Below are 25,424 nucleotides of genomic sequence, written 5' to 3'. Positions count from 1 at the left end.
GGTGCTTGTGTCTATCGAGATACGTATGTCCTCAAAAAATTATTACTTTCAAACCGAATAAATCAGAAAAAATGAACTAAACCGATAATAACCAAAACGATGATTATTTTTTCGTTTGGTTTGGTTTGATTTTAGAAATTTAAAAAACTGACTAGATTGGTTTGGTTTTGATTTTAATCAATAACCGATTCAAATCGAACCACGAACACCCCTAATCGTTCGTAGGTGGACGTATCGAACAGAAATAAGATCTCAGATTGACATCTTGATACACTGATTAGCCATAATAATAAATAGAGTCAATGCTGATTACTCCGTCGTAGGAAGAGCCGCGTCCTTTTTGCTTGATAGGGGGCCTTCAATTAACCAACACAGACTACAAGTGCTCTCCGAACCGTGCTAGATAGTCACACATCACACGGCTCTCAAACCCAATCTATGGAGGATCTGAGCTAGTTTTTGCGTACATCAACTAATTTCACGAGATAACTGTCACCTCCCATTGGATTAGTTGTTGCGCACCTCAACTAATTCCACAGGATATCTGTCGCCTCCCACTAGTAACAAGTATTAGATAACTCTGTCCATCAAAGCTAAGATTGATGAAAATGATCGCCTAATATTTTTTGTCTCCACTTTTTTATTAGTATACATAAGATTAAAAAATAAAATGCTAGTAGTACGTGAATTTTTAAATTATAACTATTAAATTTCCTTGAAATTGTTGGTGAAAATATAATTACAATTAAAAAATAAAATATCGTGTCGTATTCTAAAATTATTAAACACAAAAATAATACTTCTTCTAAAACTAATTATTCTTTATCTGTTTCAAAGAACCTTAATAAATAGAGTTTTTTGGTGATAAGATGAGCAACAAGTCCAATGGGACAACACAATAATATCAGTGGAATAGAATGTCGTGTTTCTACATCATTCTGCAGTCCATCATGATAAACTTGCCTGTTTTAAAAAAAAAAAGAAAAAAAAACTAAAGTTAATAAGAGTTTTAATTATTTTTTTAAAAGGAAAAATAAATAAAGAGAAAAGAGAAAATGAGTCCCTTAAATATTCATTGAATCTTATAATTAGTATAAAAAGTTGACATTTTTAGTCACCATCAAATATCATCAAAGTCTATCGGTTAGATTTTAACCTTAGTTTAGTTAAGATTTCTCTTTGAAATTTCGGTCATAATCTAAGGGTACTTGTGCCTTATCCTTAAATTATTAAATATTTAACAAATATCAATTTTTTACTTTTTTTTACAAACTTTTTAAAAAAATCAAAATTGTTCAATGCATATTTAAGTGTATTTTAAATCTATCCATAAATATAAAGAATATTTTTTGTTATTTTTTCTAATTCAGATTTAAAAAAATAAATACAGACAAAGATAGACCAACCTAGCAGCAAAAAGATCTATAATCAAGAGGTGAATCCATGCAGATGCTAATGTCATCTCCCTGGAAAACATTTTAGCTATACCAGCCAGCTGAATGACAATACAATGTTAGGATAATATTTAACTAGTCACAAAATTTAAGAAAAAAAATTGAATTTTATGATCTTACATATATTATATAAAGGGATAAGGGTCCGAAAAATACCCCAACTTTGGTCAAATTTGTTGTTGCGATACTAAACTTTCATGAGGACCTATTACCTCCCTAGACTATTTAATACCGTATTTTTTACCCCCTGAACTATTTTTTAAAGGTATATATGTGCCCACGTGGACACATTACTATTATAATTTTGCATTATTTTTTATGTCCACGTGGGCAAATATTTATGTTTAAAATACGGTATTAAATAGTTTAGGGAGGTAATAGGTTTTCATGAAAATTTAGCATCGCAATAACAAATTCGACCAAAGTTGAGATATTTTTCAGACCCTTATCCCTTATAAAAATATTTAAACGGCTATAAGAGCATGTTATTAAAGGTGAAAAGAGAACACATGGAAGGTAATAATATACTCATATTCTATGTTTGTATCAATTTAATAAATATTCTTATACTCATATTTAGGGATGTTTGTGGTTTGAATCGATTATTGGTTAAAATTAAAATCAAACCAATCTAGTCGGTTTTTAAAATTTTTAAAATCAAACCAAATCAAATGAAATAAATAACTGTCAGTTTGGTTATTGTCGGTTTAGTTCAGTTTTTCTAGTTTTTTTTTGTTTGAAAGTAATAAATTAGTTGACGACATACGTATCTCAATAGACACAAACACCTGGTACATGAACAATTCATAGAAAAACTACTGTTGGTTCAATTAAGCAATACTAGAGTTATTATTACACGAACAAAGTGATTCAATTAAGAGAGTGTGACTATATTATGTGAGGTAGGGTAGGTAAAGACTAAAATAATGGATTTTGATGGACTTGGACTTACGATTGTAATAGTTGAGCTAAAATTTAAGTGTTGGGCTTCAGAAAATGGTAAAGTTAAATACTTAAGTTGATTAAAATATAACAAAATATTTATATTTTATTTATGAATAATATATTAATTATAAATTTTATATATCTAATTTATTGGTTAGGTTTGGTTATTTTTGCGGTTGTTTTTTAGTAAAATCAAAATCAAACCAAATAGTGTCGGTTTTTCAAAATATAAAACCAAATCAAACCAAATATTGGTTTTTTTAATCGATTTGGTTCAGATTGCGATTCAATTTGATTTTTAAATCATAAGCATGAACAACCCTACTCATATAATTAAATGACACTCCTTTTATTTTAATTATGTGGCATCGTTTGAATCGTAAGAGTCAAACATTCTAATTTTGATTGCGAATTCATGTCAAGAATCTTGAAGTTTTTTGTAACAAAATTTATATACTTTGAAACAACATAAAAAGTACTATAAGTCACAATAATTGACAATTTAAAATATTTTAAAAATATGTATGAATAAATTACGGTAAAAAAGATAGATTTGTTTGAATCTCAAAATTTGAAAGGTACCACATAACTTGAGATAGAAGTAGTAACTGATTAATTAAATAATTTCACCTTAATATATAAGTCACTCATTAATATGACCTGATGTAAACACCGAATATGGATAATTTCTTACCGAGAGAGAATCAAGGGGCAAATATACCAATTAAGTTATGTGATCGATTAAACTCAATAGCTTTAACTAAAACCTATAACCATATTAAAATTTTCATTTAATATATATAAATAATTTATTCAAAACTTAATGAATTTCAATAACGATAAACTTAAAATTCTGAATCGGTAATAAATATAGTTGAGCACAAACCTCTGGAATCCAAGATGTATTAGAAGGAAATAGTAGTTGCAATGTATCTGGTGTCCAAGAAAGGTATAAGAGATATGAATACAAAAGTCCAAGCACAATATAAGGAGTGTTGCTTTCCATCATTTTTTGGGTCTGCAATTAGCATGATAAAACAATAATATTTATGAGAGAATTAAGCAATTGTCAATACTTTGTTTGGCCTGATTTTTTTTATTTTTTAAAATTAAAAGTATTTTTCAAAAAAGTTCTATCTCCATATCTCTATAAAATGTGACAAGGAAGTAGCCAATTTAGGTTGATAATATTTTAAAAAGAGTTTAAGTTTCATATACTGTCAGTATAAGTAATTCTTTTTTACAGTATCAAATTATTTAAAAGATATTTCCAAATAAATCTTATTGAAATATAGAATTTGATAGATTATCCATCGTAACATATAAAAGATAATCTAACACTATAAAAATTACTTATATTGAAAATGTTACTTACAAGTTTTGCTTTAGGTGCCACAACCATAATGACATAAAAAGGAAGAACTGCAATTGTTCCCATTGGGAATACACTTTTAACAACTTTAGAACTTGCTAACCCTGCAAAAGAAGGGCTTATACTAAATTACCCAAAAATCTCATAATTTACTCTTATTGTTTTATTTTACTTAAATTTTATATTAAAATAAAAATAAATAAAAAAATTATTTGTACATTTTAATAAATCAAGAGAATTTATCAATTTCTTTCAATACTATTTAGTAAAATTATTTGTACAAGTATCCCCTAGAGTACTATGACCGAAATTTCAGAGATACACCTTAACTAAACTAAGGTCCTATTTCCCCCTGAATCCACTTTTTTATTTTTTATTTTTATTTTGTACACCTTTTTGACTTACGTGACACTGGCATCCAAATATCTCTCACGCACCTCAATTGTGTGGAGTCATGGAGTGTGCCACGTAAGCCAAAATGTGTACAAAATTACAAAAAAAAAAAAAAAAGAGTTCAGGAGGGTAATAAAACCTTTGTTTAGTTAAAGTGCGTCTCTGGGATTTCGATTATACTCTAGGGGGGTACTTGTGCCTTATCCCTATTCAAAAACACGCTTAAAGTATTCCCTTTTTTTTCGAGTTTCATATATGAATTATTAAATATGTGAATTTTCTACCTGAACTATCACCAACTATTTATCAAAACACACCACAACTATCGGTTATTTCCTTTACCTACTTGAAGTATTTTCATCGTTCAGGTAGGAAAATGGAACAATTGATAAAAATATATTTAATGAATGAAGGAGGAAAGTGATTACATGAAGCAGACACCCTTGAGCTCCTTCTTTGCAAAAGAGTTTTTGGAAGATTTGGACTTGTAATGACTCTTGATCCTCCAAGAAAATATTGTTGCCTTGAAAGAACAGAGCTATTTGATCCATGAGCAAAAGGGACAGTTTGGTTCCTCTGCAGCTAATAGTATAAAATCAATTCTAATTTTTATTTAATTAATACATTACTAAATTTTCCAATTATAATATAAACGAACAAAATAAGTTGGTGCCCTCTATTTTCATGTATAGTGAGTTCATTTGTATAATCTTTTACTTTGTTATTTTAATATGCTAAATGTGTGGAGCTAGAATTTTCACTCAAGGGTTCAAAATTTACTGTATAAAAGACAGTTCGATACATGAAGCATTCTGTAAGGAAAGGACCACATCTGATAGGAGTGTGATACAAATAGCTTACCCTAATATAGAAGTATATAACTGATATGTGGCTCCAAATCGTAACCTATAGGTCACACAACATCAATTTTACCATGCTCTAAGACACCCGCCAATATTTATTAAAAAAAAAAAAAAACCTATCATGATTGTTATGCTACAACAATTACATGATAATAAAGATGATAGAGACACCAACCCAAAACAACAAGATTAAATCTAATATAAAACAGAGCTTGTAAATAATGTCCCTCAAAGTACAACAACTAAACCAATAGTCATCAACAAAAATCGAGATGAAATAATAAGTACTTCTTCATTTTTATTCAGAAGTGTGTAATACAAATTTAGTTGAATCCAAAATTTAATCTTTATGTGTTCAACCTCTAAAATTCTTAGGGTTGAATCCATTATACTTTAAAAGTCATGAGTTTATAACTGCTACTTATTACAAACTTTATAGATTTTTACACTTAAATGTATACTCCACATAAAATATATTGAGTTCAGATATGCCTGATGCCATCAGTCTACATCCATATCTCTCTATGTAGATACCAAACACTGGAGGATAGTTTGTTTTTAAAAAAACTAACTCAATAGTCAATACTCAATAAGAACAAGTTATTGGAGCCTTAAAAGAGTCCAAATTAGGAGATTTGACAAAAGGTAGTTCAAAATCACAGAGTAAATAAGATATAATATTGTAGTAATGGAGATAACATACCTTGTGTGAAATAGAAAAGTGGCAAAAACAAGAAGAAGAGAAGGCCATGTTTCAAGTAGAGAAAATATTCAGCACAAGAATTTAGGAGAGTCTAATAAAGAGAGTTGAATTTAAAGAGTGCACGTAACAAAAATAGAAAGTTGTTGCACATGGGAAGCAATCAATAATTTCAACTAACCAATGTGACCAAAAAACAAAGAAAAAATTATTTAATTTATGCCAAACTAATGAATTCATGACTATATATATTTATAGTATTGACACCTCTTGAGATAAAGATAAGTCAATGGTTTAGTCTAGTGATTAAGATATTATGAAAATTTATAAGGTCGTGTGTTCAAGTCCTATTAGCCAACAGAGAGTGAGATTTTGGGGGTAGCGAGGGTGAGATGGTAAAGGAGTGGTTGAGTGGGGGGTTGGGGGTTGTTGTGGATTAGGAGGAGACGTGGTTGGAAGGCCACTTAGGTAATTTGTTATTGGATATACTGGATAAAATTGATATTGAATACACTAGTGAAATTGACATTAGATACACTGTATGAAACTGATACCAATATCGAATACATCAAATCGATATTGCATACATGATACATTAGCTATATATTTTATTGGTTTTACTATTTTCACTACAAAAATCATTTTCCTTCATCTTGTTCTTGATCAAGCATATTTGATACCATATACATGTATCTATACATAGGTTATATCAAAGTATCTTTAAAATTGGATACACTAAATATTCGATACTAGATTCATAAGATGAAATTGATATCGGATATACTGGATAAAATTGATATTGAATACACTAGATGAAATTGACATTAGATACACGATATGAAATTGATACCAAGTACATCAAATTGATGCTGCATACATGATACATTAGATGAAATTAATGTTGGATACAAATACATTGAATACATCAATACATATTTGATATTGGATATATAAATACATGAAATCATAAAATACAGACACATTATAAAAACATAAATACAAAAAGGGAGAAAGGCTAGCATAAAAAGATATATCTTGTAATTTTTTTGTATAACCACTATTAATGGACTAAACTTTTGCCCAACTTTCTTGCATAGTACAAGGTGCCTAACTTTAAAAAAACCATATAATAAAATTTAATTAAAATCCAGCCACACTGCCCTATTTCATGGAAAGTGTTCACAACATTTTTTCTGTTTATAGAAAGTGGTCACAACATCTGAGTTAGATCCATTTACCAAGAGAGTTTTCAAAATTCAAGCTATTTTTAACACAACTAAAATGCCCTTAAAACTATTTACAAAAAAATATAAACTGAAAAAATTTCTAATCTTTACAACCAAAAAACTGAAAGTGCTTATAAATTGAAAAAATATATATTTTCTAGGAAAACATTTTCCTTCGTACCAAACACACCCTTAGAAATATCTAATCTTTACAAAAAAAAAAGAGAGAAAAAAAAGACAAATTGTGGAAAATGAATGAAAAAGGAAGTTAGAGATTTTATTTTGGAAATGAATTTTTGAGATTGGAAAAAAAATATAAGTAATAAAATAGTGAAAAATATTAATCAAACTGTAAACTGAAAAATCACAAGTATGAGTCACTAACATATGATTTTTGGCTTATTTTAACTCGTAAGCACTTTTGATGGTTGGTGCGTTAATAAGCCAACACAATGTTTTTAAGTTAGTTTGACCAGCTTAAACGCCCCACGTAATGGTTTCCTGTCATATTCAGGCATGAAAAACCCTTAGCAAATGCTGAACTAAGTCACTAGTAAACCAAGGGCATACACATGCTAAGCAATCAATTTTCAATTTCCACAATATAAAGGTAAGATAAACTTTTGAATTTTGGTATATAAACACAAAGTCATGACTACGTTAACCCCATCCAAAAGAAAGGGTGTAAAAGAATGAGCCCATAGGGAACAAAAATAGATGTATAAAAACTATACAACATCATTGAGGAAATGGAAATGAATATGAGATCAACAAATGCAACTACTTTGTTCTTCAGGATTTTTAAGGTCCTTGAATGTCATTTGCATGAACCTGAAAAGATTAACATATTCTGAATTAGACTGTGAAAATGTCAAGGTGTTACATAGTTCTGAGCAGCTACAATGTGATCAGTGCTAAGAACCTTAAAAATTGAATTGATCAAGTTCAAATCGTAAATTGGATTCTGGTTCAGAGAAACCTTAAATCGAAAGAGGAAAATAAGGCAACAAAGCTGAATGAAAAGCTAAGCACATATCGCTACTCTGAGTTAGATTTCCATGGCATTTCTTCTGTGTTTCTATCATAGAACTGGCAATTAGATAACTCTAGTTCTCTTTACTTCCTTTATTTAGTCACTAAAATATTGTGCTAGTGAAGGAAGACGATACATGAGAGGGTTCATTAATGCAATAACAACTATATGTCAATACCAAGCTACAGGGAATTGGTTATATGAATCATCACTTTCCATTTCACTTAAAACATTCATAATGAGAATGGTAACTAGGAGGTGAAGAGTGATTTGATCTGATTACTATAGTTGTTTATTGCACAACAAACTATCAAATGCTATGTGTACTGAAAAATGCTAGAATTCAATCAATCAGTAGTGAAACTAATAAAAAAATACCCAATTTCTGGAGAAAGTGATAACAATGAACGTACTGAGAACCTGGTAAGTGATTAGTATCTATTTACTGAACTTAAAGGTTTGCACTTGGAATTAAATAAAGCCAGATAACAATCCAACAAAACCAGAAGGAAGTAAGACCATAATTAGATCAGCAACAAAGATAATACCTCATGAGAGAATGACAAGTCCAAGGTACATCGCTCCGCAAAGAAATATAAAAGATATCATTCCCCTGCAAAACAGTCCAACCAACAAACAGATTTGTGATTCACAAATGATGAATTAAACTCCTACCATTCATTAGTTCAAATTCACTTTGAAGCTACGACTAACCAGATAACTCCCCAACCAACACCATTACAAGGACAGGGACAGAGTTCCGCAAACTTCTCAGCATCACTTGAGTTCACTCTTCTAGATATTAAGTCATCATATATATCTGCATTGTCATATATATGTCAGATTTTGTCATGCCATCTGGGAAAAATTAGATCCTAGAGAATGGATAGTTTGTACCATAAACTGAAAACAAGCTGTTCATAACACCTGCAGTTCACCAAGAAGGAATGTAAGCAACACAACAAACCAAACTAAAATGCAGAAAAGGAAGGGGACAGGATAAGTCCATACCTATGAAGAGAATTACATATCGGAGAATGCGAACTGTTGTTAGTTGTTGCAGAACCCATATTACAGCAATAAAAATGATAAATCCTGGCAAGTCCAGTCTGTGGGGATCAGTGACTAAGCACAAAAGCAAATGCATATCAAGTATTGACACTGATCAAGATCCTGAATATACAAACCTATGCAAAGTCCTCGCAGTGTCCACTGTTCAAGATAGTAAACCATGTAAGATTCTTGAAATCCTTATAAAAATAATAATTTTAGACTAGATCTACAACATAAAATTTGGGAATATGCACATATTATACTATCTTGTGAAAAAATAATGTAAAGAGTGAATTATCTGCTGTCAATGTACAAGATCAATTTCAAGTCTTTTTTTTTTTTTTTTTTGAAATTAAAGTCTTTTTTTTTTTAACTTAGCTCCTTACATTTTGGGCAATAAAGAGCACAATGAGCAGAGCAGCAATGAAACAACCAGCAGCAATCTTTGCAGTGAGAAGATTTGTCGATGCAAGTATGAGAACCATCCCCCAAAAAGACGAACCAAGATCTTCGGGAAAGTACAACTTTGATCAGAAAAATTAAAGGTAGCCAGAAGTTAAATGGACAAAGTAATCTGCACCTAGAAAAGTAACTTAAAGCACATCATCAACAGGGAACTTGAGTAGGGAACACTTCAGTCTTTTACAAACGAAATAAGCAAGCACTTCAGTAAGATTTTGGAATTTTTTAAAAGAAAGTATTACATCCAGCAGGCAAGATCAACCAATAAACACCACCACGTGTTTGTGTTACTCCCCCCTCATTGGCATGAACTTGCATTCCTTCCACCTGTAACCACAAAACATACGGTTTAGAATATAAAATCACAGATCTCAGTATCTCCTAAATAGTATCAACTTGAATTTACCAGGGAAACCAAAAAGCACAACTAAAGCATTGCCCTATCAGTCTCCTAGACTTAGTCATATGGAACAATACGAGATTAGTTGGATGTCTTCAGCTTCCCCTTTTCAAATTAATCTAGTATCATCTACATCTTCCAGCTTTACGAAATTGATCCCTCTTTCACTCTATTTTTTTTCCTTGCTAGTTTTGTTCTTCCTCTTCTTTTACTCGTTCAATTAGAAACCTATCACTCTCTTTTTTCCTTCAGTAGGTGCAAACCAGCAATCCTTGAAGATGTCAAATCCACCTCACCCATTTCTCTGAACTTAACTTCTACGGTCATTGAATTGCATGTGGCCATAAACATAAGTTTTATTATGAAATTCTTACTTTTGCAAAATCTATATGGGTTTGGCTCTTGTTAATCAAGAAGGAGATGGAACATTTCAGATTTGGACAAAAACAACCAATTTTCATCAATATGAACATGCTTAAAATTATATGATTTCAATGGAGTGTACCAGACTCCAACATCGAAGGACAGAATGGTAGTCTTGCCTTTTTATTTTCCTCAGTCAAATTTGGCTTTATGGCATTGGTATGTGTCCTCATAGCTCCCCTTTAATACGCCAAAGAAACCTAATCGTATCAGAGAACTGAGAAGGAGCTATGAGGGCGCATACCAACGCCATAACGCCTCATTTTGATGGAGGAAAATAAGAAGACAAGACTTCATTTCTCTCTAGTAATAATTGAGTCCGGCACATTCCATTCAAATTCTATATTTCAGACGTGTTCAATTATGTTCGTATTGATGAAACATGGTTCTTTCAGTCAAATATTTTTTGGAAGATTCTTTCTTCTTTTTAAAGACGATCCAAACCCATATAGATCTTTCAAAAGTAAGAATTTCAAAACAAAGTTATGTTTATGACTGTTGTTGTACCCTATATATAACTATAAGGTATCTTTTTAGCGAATATATACAGATTTTGAATCTCTTGAGGCCTGAAGACTAGCGGGTCTTGAAGCTCCAAGTTCAAATCTCAGGACCTACATTTTTGTTTTTCGAACTCCCTTAGAGAAAATCCTGAATCCATCACCAGAAATAACTACAAAGTGCCACATATGAAAAAGACAAGCTAGAACGAGAGAGAACTCTTCCCATTCAAGTTCATTGTTATATTGACATGGTTAAGAAGTTTTAGCTCTACTTTAAGATGATACCTGATACTAATATATCAAGGTTTTGTATACAACTTATTATTTTTAAAGTTCTTCTCTATTTTATAGCCTTGGCTATCACGTAGTTTTTGTATAACCTCTGTTTTGTATAGACTTGTGCATTTAAACAAGCTAGAAACATTAAGTTTGTAATTTTTTTATAACCTCTCTTTGTAAAGAATCATGTATTTAAAGATGTTAGTGAACACTAAGACTTTAGTTTTTGTATAACTTCTCTCTTTGTAAGGATACACACATTTAAAGAAGTTGTAAATATGACCATGTTGTAGGCGGAGATTGGTCTCATCAATGGCAATTGCATCATTCGTTCTTGTTCGTCTACTGTTTTGGCAATCTAGTTAATTTGTACTTTAGTATGGTGTGATAAAAAAGAAGAATTTTTATTGAAATTATTTCGTTGGTACCTTCAAATTTTTGAAGACTTGTGAAAAAAAATAAAAAAAAATTCTAAAATCATTTAGCGAAGGAGATAGGATTGTTGTTGCTCATGCATTTTATAAGGGAACTTTTGTACATGTTGGTACATTTTTAAGATGTTTGACGACTTATCTCAAGAAATTTTAAATTTCTGGAGAGTTGCTTTTCTTCATCTAAAGACGCAGATGCTAAAATCATTTGATTGAATAGAAGACTGTATTGTCCTCTATAATCGTTTTACGAGCATTACTAAGCACTTTAAACATTGACTTTTCTACTAAATAAAGTTTATCATAAATTATTTACTTCTAAATTCAGTGGGTCTATGCCATTCTTTAAAGGAATGACGGGAATGGTATTGAAATCTTAAAAGTAAAGGATTATCAAATATATAAGTGTCTCATTCTTATTGGAACAAACTAAACAGGAAATTGTGTCACATAAACTGGAACGAAGGAAAGCATAATTATAAGTATCATTTTACAATTATTTCTAGAAATCATAAAATTTTAACATTATTTTTTAACTTGAACGAGTAGTATGGGAGGTTTTATGCCTGTTAATAACAAATTAGTAGCTTTTTTTACCAGATTTCTAAAATCAATTTATTTTGAATTAAAAAAAGTACTTTTAGTGAGAAACAACTTGTGTTTGACATTGGCTTAATCAATTTGAAAAACATTTTTGAGCAACAATTAGTGTTTGACCAAGTATTTAAAAAATGTTTCAAAATATATTTTCTCAAAGATGCTTTTCAAAAAAAAAGTACTGTTGGGGAGAAACTAAGTTTTTAGCTTCTCAAAAACAGCTTCTACTTCTACTCAAAAACACTTTTTCTTCTCCTAAAGCTTGGCCAAATAGCTCAACTTTGAAAAAAAAAAAAACATTGCCAAACAGGCTATAAATATGTTTGATCTTTGTTGCCAAAAAAAATATGTTTGGAAAATTTCTGATAGAACTACACAAGTAATCCAGGAACTAAAAAATTCAAAGAACATCTTAAGACAAAAGTCAAGTCATTTTCCTTTTATCTCTTAAAATAACACATGCATAAACACAAGAAAAGAGCAATAAAACCGACACTTGAAGTTCAAGAGAAAAGGTAAATTCATCTTCATTGCCTTGCACTTTCTGAAGGGAATGTATGCCATGAAAACTAAGTAAAGTCTTATCAGTTATTTCCTGTAAATACTGACCTCTTATATCTCTTTATCTGAACCAAAAACTAGAACATTTCACCTAAGTCTATGGGACTGCAGTACAGCGACATTAGATATAAGTACTTCTAATACAAACTGAAGCTCTTGAAGGCCCTAAACCGTCATATAATAGAATAAAACTCGACTGATATTCACCCAATGAACAAGTAATCACATGAGATTACAGATCATTTGCATCTAATACATGACAAAAGAGAATTTACCTGACCACATGTGAGCTTACAAGCGATCGCATGACTTGCTTCATGAAGAAATACAGTAATGAGCTTGAAAGGTGTCAGGAGAAATGTCCTCCATAACTGTTTTGATATTCAGAAGGGGGGAAAAATAGCAAAATGTTACCTTCTCAAAAGAAAATAGCAAAATGAATATGAAAAATCTTTACAAAAAAACCAGAGATAAGTACAAAACAGTTGGGGATATTTTATGGAAACTATACAAAGATAAAATGAATCTTTTTTTATGGCAACTCATGTATATCATTTGCACACGAGTTGGTATTGCATTTTGTTAATGCTAACTGCCTTACACATCTTATATTTATTCTCAGGAAGACCAGTAATAACTCACATGAGGTGTTATGACCATATACATATATCATGAATCTTCTCAATGCAAGTACCGCATCAAAGTAATTTACACATATGCTTCTGAGATGAATGCAGTGTTGTAACTTGTGAACATGTTGAGGAAATAGTGACTTGCTTCGCTAAATAACCTTAACAATTTAAAAAGCTCAACTGCATGAGGGTAAAGCAGTAGGTTTCAGATAAAGTGATCCTCGAACCTAAAAGATATTTGGATACACATGTGGACGTACCTCAGTACTTTAATTTGGTTAAAAAAATGTACTGAAGAAACTATTTTATACAATATACAGTGACTTTGAACAAAAAACAGGTGGACAGATTTTCCTATCTTTCACTAAGTATTCAATATGTTGAGTCATAAGATACCGTTTCAAAACTTTGACGACACACATCATGTCGACCAATCAAAATTCTTGTTAAAGATATTCATGAATTGCCAAGCAGTACCCATCCTAACGCTGCTATGACTTGGTCCTCCATGGTTTGGTCTATACTGGGATTCAAACCTTGGTCCTCCATGGTTTCATTCTAGTTTAATCGACCATTAAGCCACACCTTTCAGCGCTAGCTAAACATTTCACCTACACATAAATCCTTATTCCTATCAACACATAATTGGGAACAGCCTCCTAAACTAACCGTTTCCTGATGATCACTGCTCAACCATTAATTTTTTATGGTGTTGACTGTTAAGGACCAGAACAAAAAGATATGAAGATAGAATACATTCTATAAAATAGTCTGCTCCTCCTTTCAAACTGAATCTGACTTCATAATAGTTTTCGGACATTCTCTTCTTATACCCAAACTTCATTTTTTTTTTTGACAACAAAATGAAGTAAATAAAGGCCAACAATACTACTCAGAAGCTCTAATTAGTAATAAATCCCAACTTTAATCCTGGATGACCCATTGTATCCCATCAAACTTGGAATTATTTTATCACACCAACGGATGGGATAAATTAGTCAGGACTATAATCCCAGGATAATTTAGTCTGCCAACTAAACGACTCCTACAGCTATAGATAGATACTAGTTAAACAGAGCCAGCTTTAAAAATTTTAAAAGTTCAAGCTTCAGAAGGACCCAAAAGAATTATTAAATTCCCTTTTCAACTTTTTTATCAAACAATACCAATAACCTTGAAATTTTACATTCCTCTCCTAATTAGCCACAAAAATCAAAACAGGAACATATAACTGCAAAAGTTAAGCCAAAAGCTCTTTGCTTACAAGTCTCCAACTACCAATAAAGACCAAAACTTGATCCAAAAAGGGGAAAAGAAAACAACATTCCATACTCCTAAAATCACAATGTAGCAAAACCAAAGAGAGATAGAGACAGAGAAACGTACAACAAGAATGGCGACAGTGAAAACACCAATGGTAACAAGAAAGAGCTTTTGGTCACGATTACAACAATTCTGAAGCTCCCAATTCGGATTCATCTCTCTTTTTACAACCCCAAATCGTAAAATCCTCCAAAACCTTCAACTTTTACTCCTAAATCCCAAAATTTCAAGCTTTTATTCCTTCTACCAAATCAGTTTGAAATTTTCAGCGTTGAATGTGGGTTTGGTCAACAACTCAGTTTGGGAATTTGCGCGTAATGGCTCTCAACACTGTAACTTCTACGAAAGTGAAAGAGAACAATGACCGGAGAACCAACAAGAATGGTGATGAAACGATACCGTTTTTTCTCAATCAATCATCTCTTCTTGCCTATGTAAAACAACAGCAAAAGACTTTTGTCGTTTACTATGTCAAACTTTTGAACAATTGAAGACAAGTCATTTGTTAAGATCTTTCTTCTTTTACCCAATTGGTGGTTGCCACGTGGATCCTCTTGTCAAATACTAGAAAGACAACTTTATATATTTAAAACTTTTAAAATCCAAACTTTTGAATATCATGAAAGAAATACAATGACACCAACAAAGTTGCGATGGAGTAGTAAGTTTTCTTTTATGATCTTGAGTCTCATGAAGTTTGAAAGCACTTGTGTTAGGAGATATTTAGCCCCAATGTGGAACCACTCTAATAGTAATATCGAACATCGGGTGAGAAACTTACAAAAAATGAAGATCAATAATGGCATGTAATATTTGAATAGGGTTGTTACAATTCAGTTTGAATTGATTTACTTGATTTAAAATTAAGTTGTTTTGAAGTTGAAATTTTTTATTTTGATGAGCAGTATGAATTTATTATATTGTATTTTTTTTCATAATAATGACAAGATTTTTATTCAAGAGATTCTGTCCCGAAATCGTGCCTTGAGGGGAATGTTGTCAATCCTACCGAGGACTTTATGAATTTTGTTTTGGGAAGTGATAAGTACTGGACAACCCCCCCCCCCCCCCCCCAAATTCATTCATAGATTTCCGTCACTACAGACTTATTGTCCCTGCTTAACTACATAGTAGTGGTCTACAAAGTGCAATTGCTAGAGCACGGTAGAATTAAAAGTAATGATTTCAGCAAGAGCAGAACACTATGATTTCTGAAAATTATCAAAACTTCATCAACTCTTAGACAATCTTACCAAATGAGCAAATTATAATTTATAAACAAGGTATCATAATTTTCTAAGATATTGCATTAATAAATCACATATCTTTTTTTTTTTTTAATAAATAAATGCTTGTAGTTATTATTACAAAATTTTCTAATATACATTATTTTACAAATATTTCTTAGTCTACAAAAATCAACAACAACAATAACTAATTATTCTTTAATATAATCCTTCTATATGACATAAAATTTCTTCATGTCAAAGTCTTTCTTTTTTATAAATAAAAGTTAAAGAAATCAAACAGTTTAACTAAAATGGTAAATATTTTAACATACTTGATAAAGATATCAATTGTGATTAGATAATGTAAACAGAGTATTTCGCACCAAAATCATTTAAATTATATAAGTCAAAATCAAATTTCTAATTTGTATTAACAAAGACAATATGAAATATATTTGAATAGGAATGTTTTAATGAATTAAAACAATGAGAATTTAAACTTTCCCCTAGCATTAATATTACTCAAATCTAAAATTTTAACTTTAAGATTTTAAGCTTTGTGCAGTGTATGAAATTTCTATACCATCAAAATCTATGTAATGTAATACAAGTCCAGATCTTGATGTTCTGATACTAAATAAGTAAAAATTAATTAGAAGATAGAAAAGAATCATTATAAGTGTACTATAATAAAACAATTTAAATTTCATTGAAATAGGTAAACGTTTAATGTGCTAACGAATTTTAATAACCACTATTTTAAAATGCAACACAAGGTGCTAGTAGGGGTGTACAAAACCGAATCGAAAATCGAACCAAACCGCAAATTGAGTCAGCCCGGAAAAAAAACCCGACTAGTGGTTTGGTTTGACTTGGTTTGGTTTTGGAAAAAAAAAAAACAGAATATATTTGGGTTGGTTTGGTTTTAACTTAAAAAAACCAACCCGAGACCAAACCAACCCGAATTTATATATATAATTTTAAAATTTTATTTTATACATAAAAATATTTACTTTGATATAATTTTTAAATATTTCTTATACTTTTCCATAGTTTTTATCTTTTAATATATTATTTCAAGTTTGAAACTTAGAATTATGAATAGGTCAATAAAGATTATAGTCCATAGATGTTGGTAATTATAATAAAGCTTAAATCAAAATCAAATCAATACTAATGCAAAAAGAAAATCAATTCAACACTAAGAATGACAATAATATTGAATATTTGTTCTTTAGTTTTACATTGGTTTAGACAATTAAAATACATAATCTAATTTTAATTTTCTTTAATATTTAGTCATGTAACTAATACTTATTAAACTTAATTTTAGCATGATTTAGTACTTTTAAATTATGATAATTTTCATTATGACTTGTTAATTTGCAATATTTGTTTTACGCGATTTCATTATTATTATTTTTGTTGGATATTTTAGTGTCATTAATCATATTATATTGTGTTATATTTTTAAGAAATATCTTAGATAGTTGTATTTTGGTAGGACTAAAAAAAATATTTGAAGTACAAGTAAATTATATGTTTGTATGAATACTTTACCGAAAAAACTCGAAACAACCCGAGAAACCGAAAAACCCGAAAAAACCCGAGGTTGAAAAACCCGAGTTTTATTGGTTTGGTTTGGTTTATAAATTTAAAAATCCGACACAAATAATTTAGTTTGATATTTGAAAAACCCGAACCAACCCGGCCATGTACACCCCTAGGTGCTAGGCTCCATGTTAAAATAATGAATATTATTTATTTACTATGTAAATTTCAATTGAACAACCACTTAGGTTGATTGGTCAAGGGGTGGCCAAATTTCCTTAATACTATTTAATCTTCCGTAATTTACAGTTTTTTTTTTTTTTTAAAAAAAAACCTAAGTAAGTATAATACTATTTTAAAATTGCTATATTTCCATTCAAAACTAAATTACCTAATAATGTAAAAAATTGTATACAATAATAGTACATCAAACTTAATCTCACACAAAAATCAATCAAAGAACAAGATTGAATGACTTTCCTAATTAAAAAGTCAACCATTTTATTATTTTTTATGACAAGGAAATAAACCCACTGCCGCTACTCTTTCGGTGCACAGGGTAAAATCCCTGCTCCTATGCAATAGCTCGCAAATTACATAGGAGCGGTAACCCGCACTAGGCAAGCCCGATGCGACGAACTTGACCCAGAAGGCAAACTCCTTGCTTTCACTGGCAAGGGGTTTCGAATTTGAGACCTCCAACATGGAAGTCCAAGCCCAAACCACTGGGTCATCCCAAAGGGTAAAATTTTATTAAGATCGATATGAATCTAAAAAATTTTCTTAAAAACATAGTCCATTATATAATACTAATAACAAGATATTCTCATAATAATTTTTTTAATCATTTGATATTTGGAATTCATCCGTCTTAAAAATTGAGATTCATGCTTTGTACTGTCCATTCAATAAAGAACTCTTTTGTTACAAGGAATTTTTCTTTCCAAAAGCTCAAATTTAGAGACATTAAATTAAGAATAAAAAAATCTGCTCAAAAATTGATATCATTTCTATAATTTTCATCTTTTATTCTTATTCACCCTTTCTTTAATATTTTAAACCAGAAAACAAGTAATATACAAAGGAGAAAAGGTATACTATAGCATTTTTTTAAAAAAATAATCATATATTAATATAAAAAATCATAACATAATACATACTTGTAGCATCACTGAAACAAACTAAAGCAAAACATAAAGAAAAACATATTGCAAAATTCTAAAATAATATTTATTTGAAATGATAATAACTTAGGGTGATATCACTTATGAAGTGCTAGGTGCATTTTTCAAAGATAAAGCCTCATTTTCCAACTTCTCTAAACGATAATTTATTTTAGAGACGGTAGTACTTAACCATGCTTCAAATGTTGTTATTTCATCTACATTTAATTGGTCAATCGATTTCCAATTACTTCTTTCGCCATTTTCTTTGATTTGACTAAGTTGAACTAGTGTTTGAGCATATTCAATTTCTTCTACATGCTCAAACCTTTTCCCCATAGCATTTAGGTGATTGTTGAGTTGATGCACCTTATTTCGTGCTTGATCTGCATCTAGGTGAGTGTTTTCACTTAATTGTGAATTGGGATTCAAAAAACGCTCAATGATTGCTTCAATTGTTGGGTGGAAAAATGAGAAAGGGGTGTTTGCAGGCGAAAATAGTACTATTCCAATATCAACATCGAACAAATCAACAAGTTCGCTTGCCATTTTGTAGACTCGAGCGACGATTGGAAAACGCTACACTGCGAGTACGTTGATTTTCTATTTTTGACATTGAAAATGTTTGTCGCACTCTAGTCTTCTTGCTCTCCATCACTAAAATTATAAAGAACAAGAATAAATAAAAGTTTATCTAAGAACTAATATGTTCTTTTTTTTAAGAAATGACACTCGTGTGAAATAGAATATAGTGGCACTATATATATACATCAAAAACTTCTTCGCATAAATTTCTTACCAAATCATGTGATTGGAAATAGTTAAAGATATCTGGCATTTTAAGCTAAAAAGGTAAATATTTTAACACATTATAAACTTATCAATTGTGGTTGGATACTATGAAGATAATTCAAAGAAATACCAATTATGCACAACAATCTTTTAAATTTTATAGTCAAAATCAAAGTCAAAGTCAAATATAATTTAAATAAATATTTGAATAGATATGTTTCAATGAATTAAGACTATACAAATTCAAACTTTCCATATGCACTAATGACAATCAAATATAAAATTTTAACTTTAGTAAAAAAAAAATCCAAAATTAATTACAAGATCTACTGAAAAGAAGCATTATAAGTGAACCAACTATAATAAAAATCTAAATTTAATTTGAAATAGGTAAATATTTAATGTACTTACTAAGTTTAGACAATCTTTCTTGATCTCGCAAGTTGGTGAACTCTACTGACTTTTGTAACGTGACTAGATTTCATTCATCAAGCCTTATTTTTAGATATCCATGTAAGAAGTTCGACAATTCTTCCTCTAATACTTCTCGTTCATTTTTCTTCATTTCATCATTTTGTTGTGTTTGTGTGTGACTGCTGTTTTTTCACTTTTCTTACCTTGTTTGTTGAGTAGTTGACGGTCTTCTTTAAGAGAATTTCAATCTTAACGCTCATTATGAATCAACTAATAATTTTACTATATTTTTTTTTATTATTAGGATGTATTATGTCAAGATCTATTGAACAAATGAACCACGACAAAATTATGGAACACTACAACATTTTAGGGCTACGGCCACCCTAGAAAAGTGTTGTCTAAACTAGCAAAAAGTGTGTCCTTTGATAAAAGGCTACACTTTTTGACTTTCGACAACACTTTTTTGGGGGTAGCCTAAAGAGGTGTAACCTTTGACTTTAGACAACACTTTTCAAGTGTTGTCTTAATAGCTACGCTTAAAAGCGTAGCCTAAAAGGCAAAAAGGCCATGCTTTGCAGCTACGCTTAAAAGTGTTGCCTTGTTAGCTACACGTTCAAGCATAGCCTAAAAGGAAAAAAGGCCACGCTTCGCAGCTACACTTAAAAGTGTTGCCTTATCAGCTACACTTTCAAGCGTGGCCTTTTCTTCCATATTGCCCACGATTTTAAAGTGTTGCCTTTTCTATCTTATGTATGACAACACTTTGAAGTGTAGTCCTTGCCCATGTGCATACACAATTTACAATCCTATGGCTACACTTTTAAGTGTGGCAATATTATTTTGGCTATAAAATATTTATATGCCACAATTTCTAATTAAAAAACACCAATATTGTTTTGCAATAAATAAACTCAAGCATCAAATTAGCTAATAAGTAATTCAAATATATAGATTTGCAATAAACTTCAAAAGATAGTATGTCTTGTGTACATACACATACTTATAAAACAACATTCTAAATATGTGCACACAATAATTGTTCAAAAAGTACTCTTACAATAGTTCAATATATTCTAGCAATGAATATATTTCACAAAATCAAATATAACGTATTCAAACTTTTACAATAGTTCAAAAACTCTTCATCATCCACTTCAATGAGATCAAATTAATTTGTGGCGACCCTTCAAATTTGATCACCTCCATTTCCCTACACATTTAAAATAAAATTAAAAATTAAAACCAATTATGAACAAAAAATCAGATTGCAGAATAGGAGCATGTGGAGCTTGATCATAGACATATGATTTCGGATGAATCTACAAAATTGGACAGCAAACTAATCCGTGGAGCTGATGAAGATAATCACAAGGATAGTGGCAACAAGTCTTGTGCAGCAAAAAGTTCTGATTCATTTTTGAGTTATTCCGAAAGAGAGTCAATGACTACAAATCACAATGCAAATAACCAAGAGATTGAAGCGCTAAGCTTTTAGCAGTTAAGCTAGTACAAGAAGCAATCAAGAGAATTCTTCTTCCAGAAGTTCAAGATCACTCATATAATCAATCAGCAACAAGTAGTGAATGTAAGTCATGAACACTTCTACTGTTCTACATGTGATTGCTTACTCTCCTCTCCTTATGTATTAAATTTTCTGCAAACAAACAGATAACAGAAGCAGAAGACGAAACATACAGAAAACAGATGAAAAAACAGAAGCACATCAGCATGTGGCATTTGATATCACAGCACATTCTTTCAGATGTTGTATAAAAAATAGGGAATGAACAACTCGATGAAATAAATAACAACAAACACTAGCTGAAACGAATACAGACAACTCTCCTTAAGATTTCTCGGAAGAAAATGATGATATAAGCCACAATGGGAGAAGTTTCAACATAAATGATACTGTCAATCTCATAAGAGAAACAGTTAGGCAGATCCTAACAACACTGACTCGAGATGATTCATCCAATACACAGTGTCACTAATGACATTGTTCAAGATGAAGAGCCACCAAAAACTGATCATACAGATGGCAGAGAGCAAAATAGTACAAATTCACTGTACGAAAGCTTGAGACATCATGACAGTCAATTAGAAACAATGGATTTTGTTGCTAATTAATAATACTATCACCAAGAGTAAATTTGAGCCACCAAAGTCTAAGAACTGGAAGCTGAAGAAATGGATCCTCCTTAAGAGATCAATAAAGGTATTGGAAAGAGCTCGAAAAGTCAATCCACAACCCTTCAACTTTTGCCCTGAACCAGCTCCCTATACTATTATCCAATCATTTGTCGTTAGACTAAGACACAAATCAGGCTAAAAATGATATACCTATTGGCCTTGCGACTCCTATTATCACTACCAAGCAAGGACTGCCGGTTGGAGCCACAACTACACACAAATGAGCAACCAATGAGAAGAAGAACTACAGGAAGAGCCACCAAAAATTCCAGAACAATCATGCCAAAACTAGAGCTACTTTGAAAGATTCAAACATGAAGTTAAAAAGCTTGCAAATTAACTGCCTTAATAAGCCAACTACCAGAAAGAAGACTTTCAGAGAAACTGAGAGGACTAATTAGCCAACTATCACAAATTTACAATCATATAGGATATAGTTCTTTAGTATACTAATTTTCTAACTTATTGCTCTAAAAAAAGAACATTTGAAAAAATACAAAATACCTTTTGAAGAACTGGATCATGAGTTGACCCGGAAGAATGTGGAAGATTTTGGCCTTTTACAGCTTGTGCACTACTCGCATCAATAGGTGAAGCAATGTTAGATCGAACACACCCTGGCATATCTCAAACATTCAATCCAGGGTTGTTTTAAAGCAATTGACTAAAGAAATGTCGCATTTCTTCTCTCATTTCATTCATTTCTTCTTTTAGATAAGTGATTTCATTGGCATATTTCTGTTTTAGCTTGTTAGTTTCCTCATTTTTCTTCAAAGAACTTGTTGTCACTGATCTACCATAGCACCTAATTCGACCAGGCTGCTCCTTTCCAAACACTGCCGTAAAAGCATCATCTGTTGTTTCCCCGGAATTTTGGCGATTCTGAAGTTCAACCTATTGAATAAAATTGACATTCATATTAAATGTAAGCACTTCTTTCTTTCCAGCGACTCAAGCATATTAAAATAAAAATACCACCCTCCTGGCAATATATAAATTTTAAACCTGAATTAAATTCATCACTAATCCACTTTAAAAAATTTACTATTGCAGCTTGAGTATCGATGTGAAGATCCTTTCCCGTCTTTGTACGAGTTGCAATAAACATTTCAGACTTTGATGGTTCCTCATTGTTTTCTTTGGTTGCACGCTACAAATTATATCAAAAGAGATTAAAAAACGTATCAATATGTTCTAAAGAAAGCTTAAGATATGGTAAGTTTTTCATCCAAAAAGACAAAGTGGATTGGTCTCATGACATTCAATTTTTTTACGAAATGTCTGCTAAGTATTACCAATGCCACGTGTACTCTTGCAAAATTAATAGGTCCCTTTCGATGCCTCCACTTTTGCTTTTTCCTATTTCGAGAATTCCTCTCACACATGGCCTATATTAAAATAAAAAAAGATCTTTGAATTAATAAATAAAACAAAAAAAAAGAATAGATATGATGCAAAATAAGTTGAAGAGTAGAAATGCACTATTTTAGTCTTACTTGAACAGTTGGGTGTTTCCAATACTTGATCAATTGACGGAATTGTTCTTCTGGCATGTCATCAGGACGTTTTGCTAGTATATCCTCAACGGTACTATTTTTATCAAAATATCTCTCTTTAATTTTTTGTTTGTATCGCCTCCAAGCATCACGAAGACTAGTCATCACCCACTTCTTTCCTTCTACTGGAATTAGGAATTTGGACTATGCAAAACAAAATATATTTAGCTTCAGTCAGTAAAAGCAAACAATAAAATATGCAATCTCAAAATTGATTGTTCTTACATTGATATATTCCAACATGCGCTTTTTCGTATCTTTTGGCACTGCATGCCAACTAGTGTACATCAAGTTGATGAATCTAGAGTTCCTTGAAATTGTTCCTATAAAGTTGGTTAATTCTGACACTATCTTACCAGTTGGTCCCACTGCTTGTCCTTTATCAAATGTCACCTTCTTTCTTTCTTCCAAATTTCTTGCGTGAATATCCTTACATGTTGTTTTTTCTCGAACTTTTTTCGGCTCCAATATTCCTAGATTGATGTAACAGTAAGGAAATAAGAAATTTCTTTTATATAAGTAATATATCTTACAACGCTTAAGACATACCTTCTGAACCACAATCAATGCCAATTTCCTCATCTATAGCACACTCATCCCCGCCGATTTCTTCTTGATCCACAAGATCATCAGCTACTTTGTGGTTATCAGTTTTTGTTTCATCATATATGTGTATTGCTTGTTTTTTTTTAAACTGATCAAGACTAGTAGCTGGTATGATCGACTTCCTCTTTACCTGCTTGCAGTTTGGTAGATCATGAATATCATGTTCTTTTTGTAGTCGTTGTTCTTCCAGAAACTGATCAGGACTTGTGGCCGGTAGGACCGACTTTTTCTTCACATGTTTGAAGTTTAGTAGATCTTGAATATCATGTTATTCCTCTGCATTACCAAGTGCTTCCCCAGTCACATGTACTGAAGCAGTAACACCTTTCTTGGAAGACGTTTGGAACCTAAAGTTGTGCATATGAAGTTTAGTTCCTTTCTCTTGAATGGACTCTCCAGATTGAAATAAGCTCTTTTTAGTTTGTCCTTTCCCAACAACCATATGTGAGGTACCAAACTCTTCCCTCGAAGACGAATGAATTACTGATTTGTACTCGAGCAATTTACTCTTTCCTTGTTGTGGAATGAAATCCTCAGAATTCTTTCTTTTATGTGCTATTGGTGCATGCTCTTTCTTAGCTTTATCATTGCGTTCGTTAGCAAGTTGTTCTCTCTTAATCTTGAATTGGTTAGCCAATTCAGTACTTGATCGGTATTGCATATCAAAGTTCAGATTCTTCAGTGGACTTTGAGCTTTGTTCGGATTCGAACCCTTTTTCTTTAGTGCTGCTGATTGACTCATTCTTCCCGCTTTCTTTTAATCTCTTTATTTTCTTTCCCTATAGTAAGTTAACCTACAAAACAATAATCAGGTGATTGTTAAATAGAAAAAGCAAACCTGCAAAGAGAAGAGGTTCTAGCTTCATAATCATATACGTTCTAGGATTGTTAGATAGAAAAAGCTACAGAAATATAACTTTAAGGGCTCGTTTGGTGTGAGGGATTAGAAATAATAGTGATGGGATAAGGAAATAGTGATGGGATAAAAAAAAAATTATGTTGTTTGGTTGGCAAGTCCGGGATAACTTATCCCGGGATTAATAATTAGTACCGGGATAAGTTATCCCTCCCCATGGGTGGTATAGTAATCCCGGGATAACTTATCCCGAGATAGAATAGGTAAATGACAAATATGTCCCTTTAAATCCTTTTTATATATCATTTTTTACATTTATGTATATTTACATTTTTTTTAATACCATGTATAATAATATTTACTACTCCTTATTTTTATGATAATTATACATATTTTTCTATTAAAAAATTA

The 25,424-nt window shown here is 31.2% G+C and overlaps 4 protein-coding genes across 5 annotated transcripts; all 4 read right to left on the bottom strand.

The window, feature by feature from the left end:
* Window positions 1-729: 729 nt before the first annotated feature.
* LOC125810292 (protein ABA DEFICIENT 4, chloroplastic-like) lies at window positions 730-5,854 on the bottom strand. 2 transcript variants are annotated; one of them, XM_049489800.1, is made up of 6 exons: window positions 5,731-5,854; window positions 4,593-4,746; window positions 3,775-3,875; window positions 3,286-3,417; window positions 1,407-1,495; window positions 730-963 (listed from the first exon to the last, which is right to left on the bottom strand). In XM_049489800.1, the coding sequence occupies exons 1-6, from the start codon at window positions 5,776-5,778 to the stop codon at window positions 816-818; spliced, it is 672 nt and encodes a 223-aa protein (XP_049345757.1). In that variant the 5' UTR covers window positions 5,779-5,854; the 3' UTR covers window positions 730-815. The 2 variants fall into 2 exon arrangements, with proteins under 2 accessions (XP_049345757.1, XP_049345758.1); XM_049489801.1 differs by having other exon boundaries at window positions 749-963; window positions 4,593-4,740; window positions 5,731-5,815.
* A 1,704-nt stretch (window positions 5,855-7,558) lies between these two features.
* Window positions 7,559-15,052, bottom strand: LOC125810290 (uncharacterized). Its single transcript, XM_049489798.1, has 10 exons — window positions 14,714-15,052; window positions 12,971-13,066; window positions 9,744-9,828; window positions 9,426-9,547; window positions 9,174-9,198; window positions 8,998-9,081; window positions 8,884-8,913; window positions 8,701-8,806; window positions 8,535-8,599; window positions 7,559-7,784 (listed from the first exon to the last, which is right to left on the bottom strand). The coding sequence occupies exons 1-9, from the start codon at window positions 14,804-14,806 to the stop codon at window positions 8,536-8,538; spliced, it is 705 nt and encodes a 234-aa protein (XP_049345755.1). The 5' UTR covers window positions 14,807-15,052; the 3' UTR covers window positions 7,559-7,784; window position 8,535.
* A 3,643-nt stretch (window positions 15,053-18,695) lies between these two features.
* LOC125810349 (agamous-like MADS-box protein AGL29) lies at window positions 18,696-19,142 on the bottom strand. Its single transcript, XM_049489852.1, has one exon. It carries the CDS (start codon window positions 19,140-19,142, stop codon window positions 18,696-18,698), a length of 447 nt encoding a protein of 148 aa, XP_049345809.1.
* Window positions 19,143-21,447: 2,305 nt separating this feature from the next.
* LOC125810348 (uncharacterized) lies at window positions 21,448-24,899 on the bottom strand. Its single transcript, XM_049489851.1, is given in 8 exon segments — window positions 21,448-21,456; window positions 22,500-22,889; window positions 23,041-23,145; window positions 23,291-23,383; window positions 23,492-23,695; window positions 23,777-24,024; window positions 24,101-24,322; window positions 24,443-24,899. Coding segments are annotated over 8 exon segments (1,728 nt in total).
* Window positions 24,900-25,424: the final 525 nt, after the last annotated feature.

Source organism: Solanum verrucosum, unplaced genomic scaffold (genome assembly GCF_900185275.1).
Source record: "Solanum verrucosum unplaced genomic scaffold, falcon-dt-bn FXZP01000038.1, whole genome shotgun sequence".
NCBI classification, from domain to species: domain Eukaryota; kingdom Viridiplantae; phylum Streptophyta; class Magnoliopsida; order Solanales; family Solanaceae; genus Solanum; species Solanum verrucosum.
Note: the sequence above shows the minus strand (reverse complement) of the source record. Positions and strands in the feature narration are given on the sequence as shown.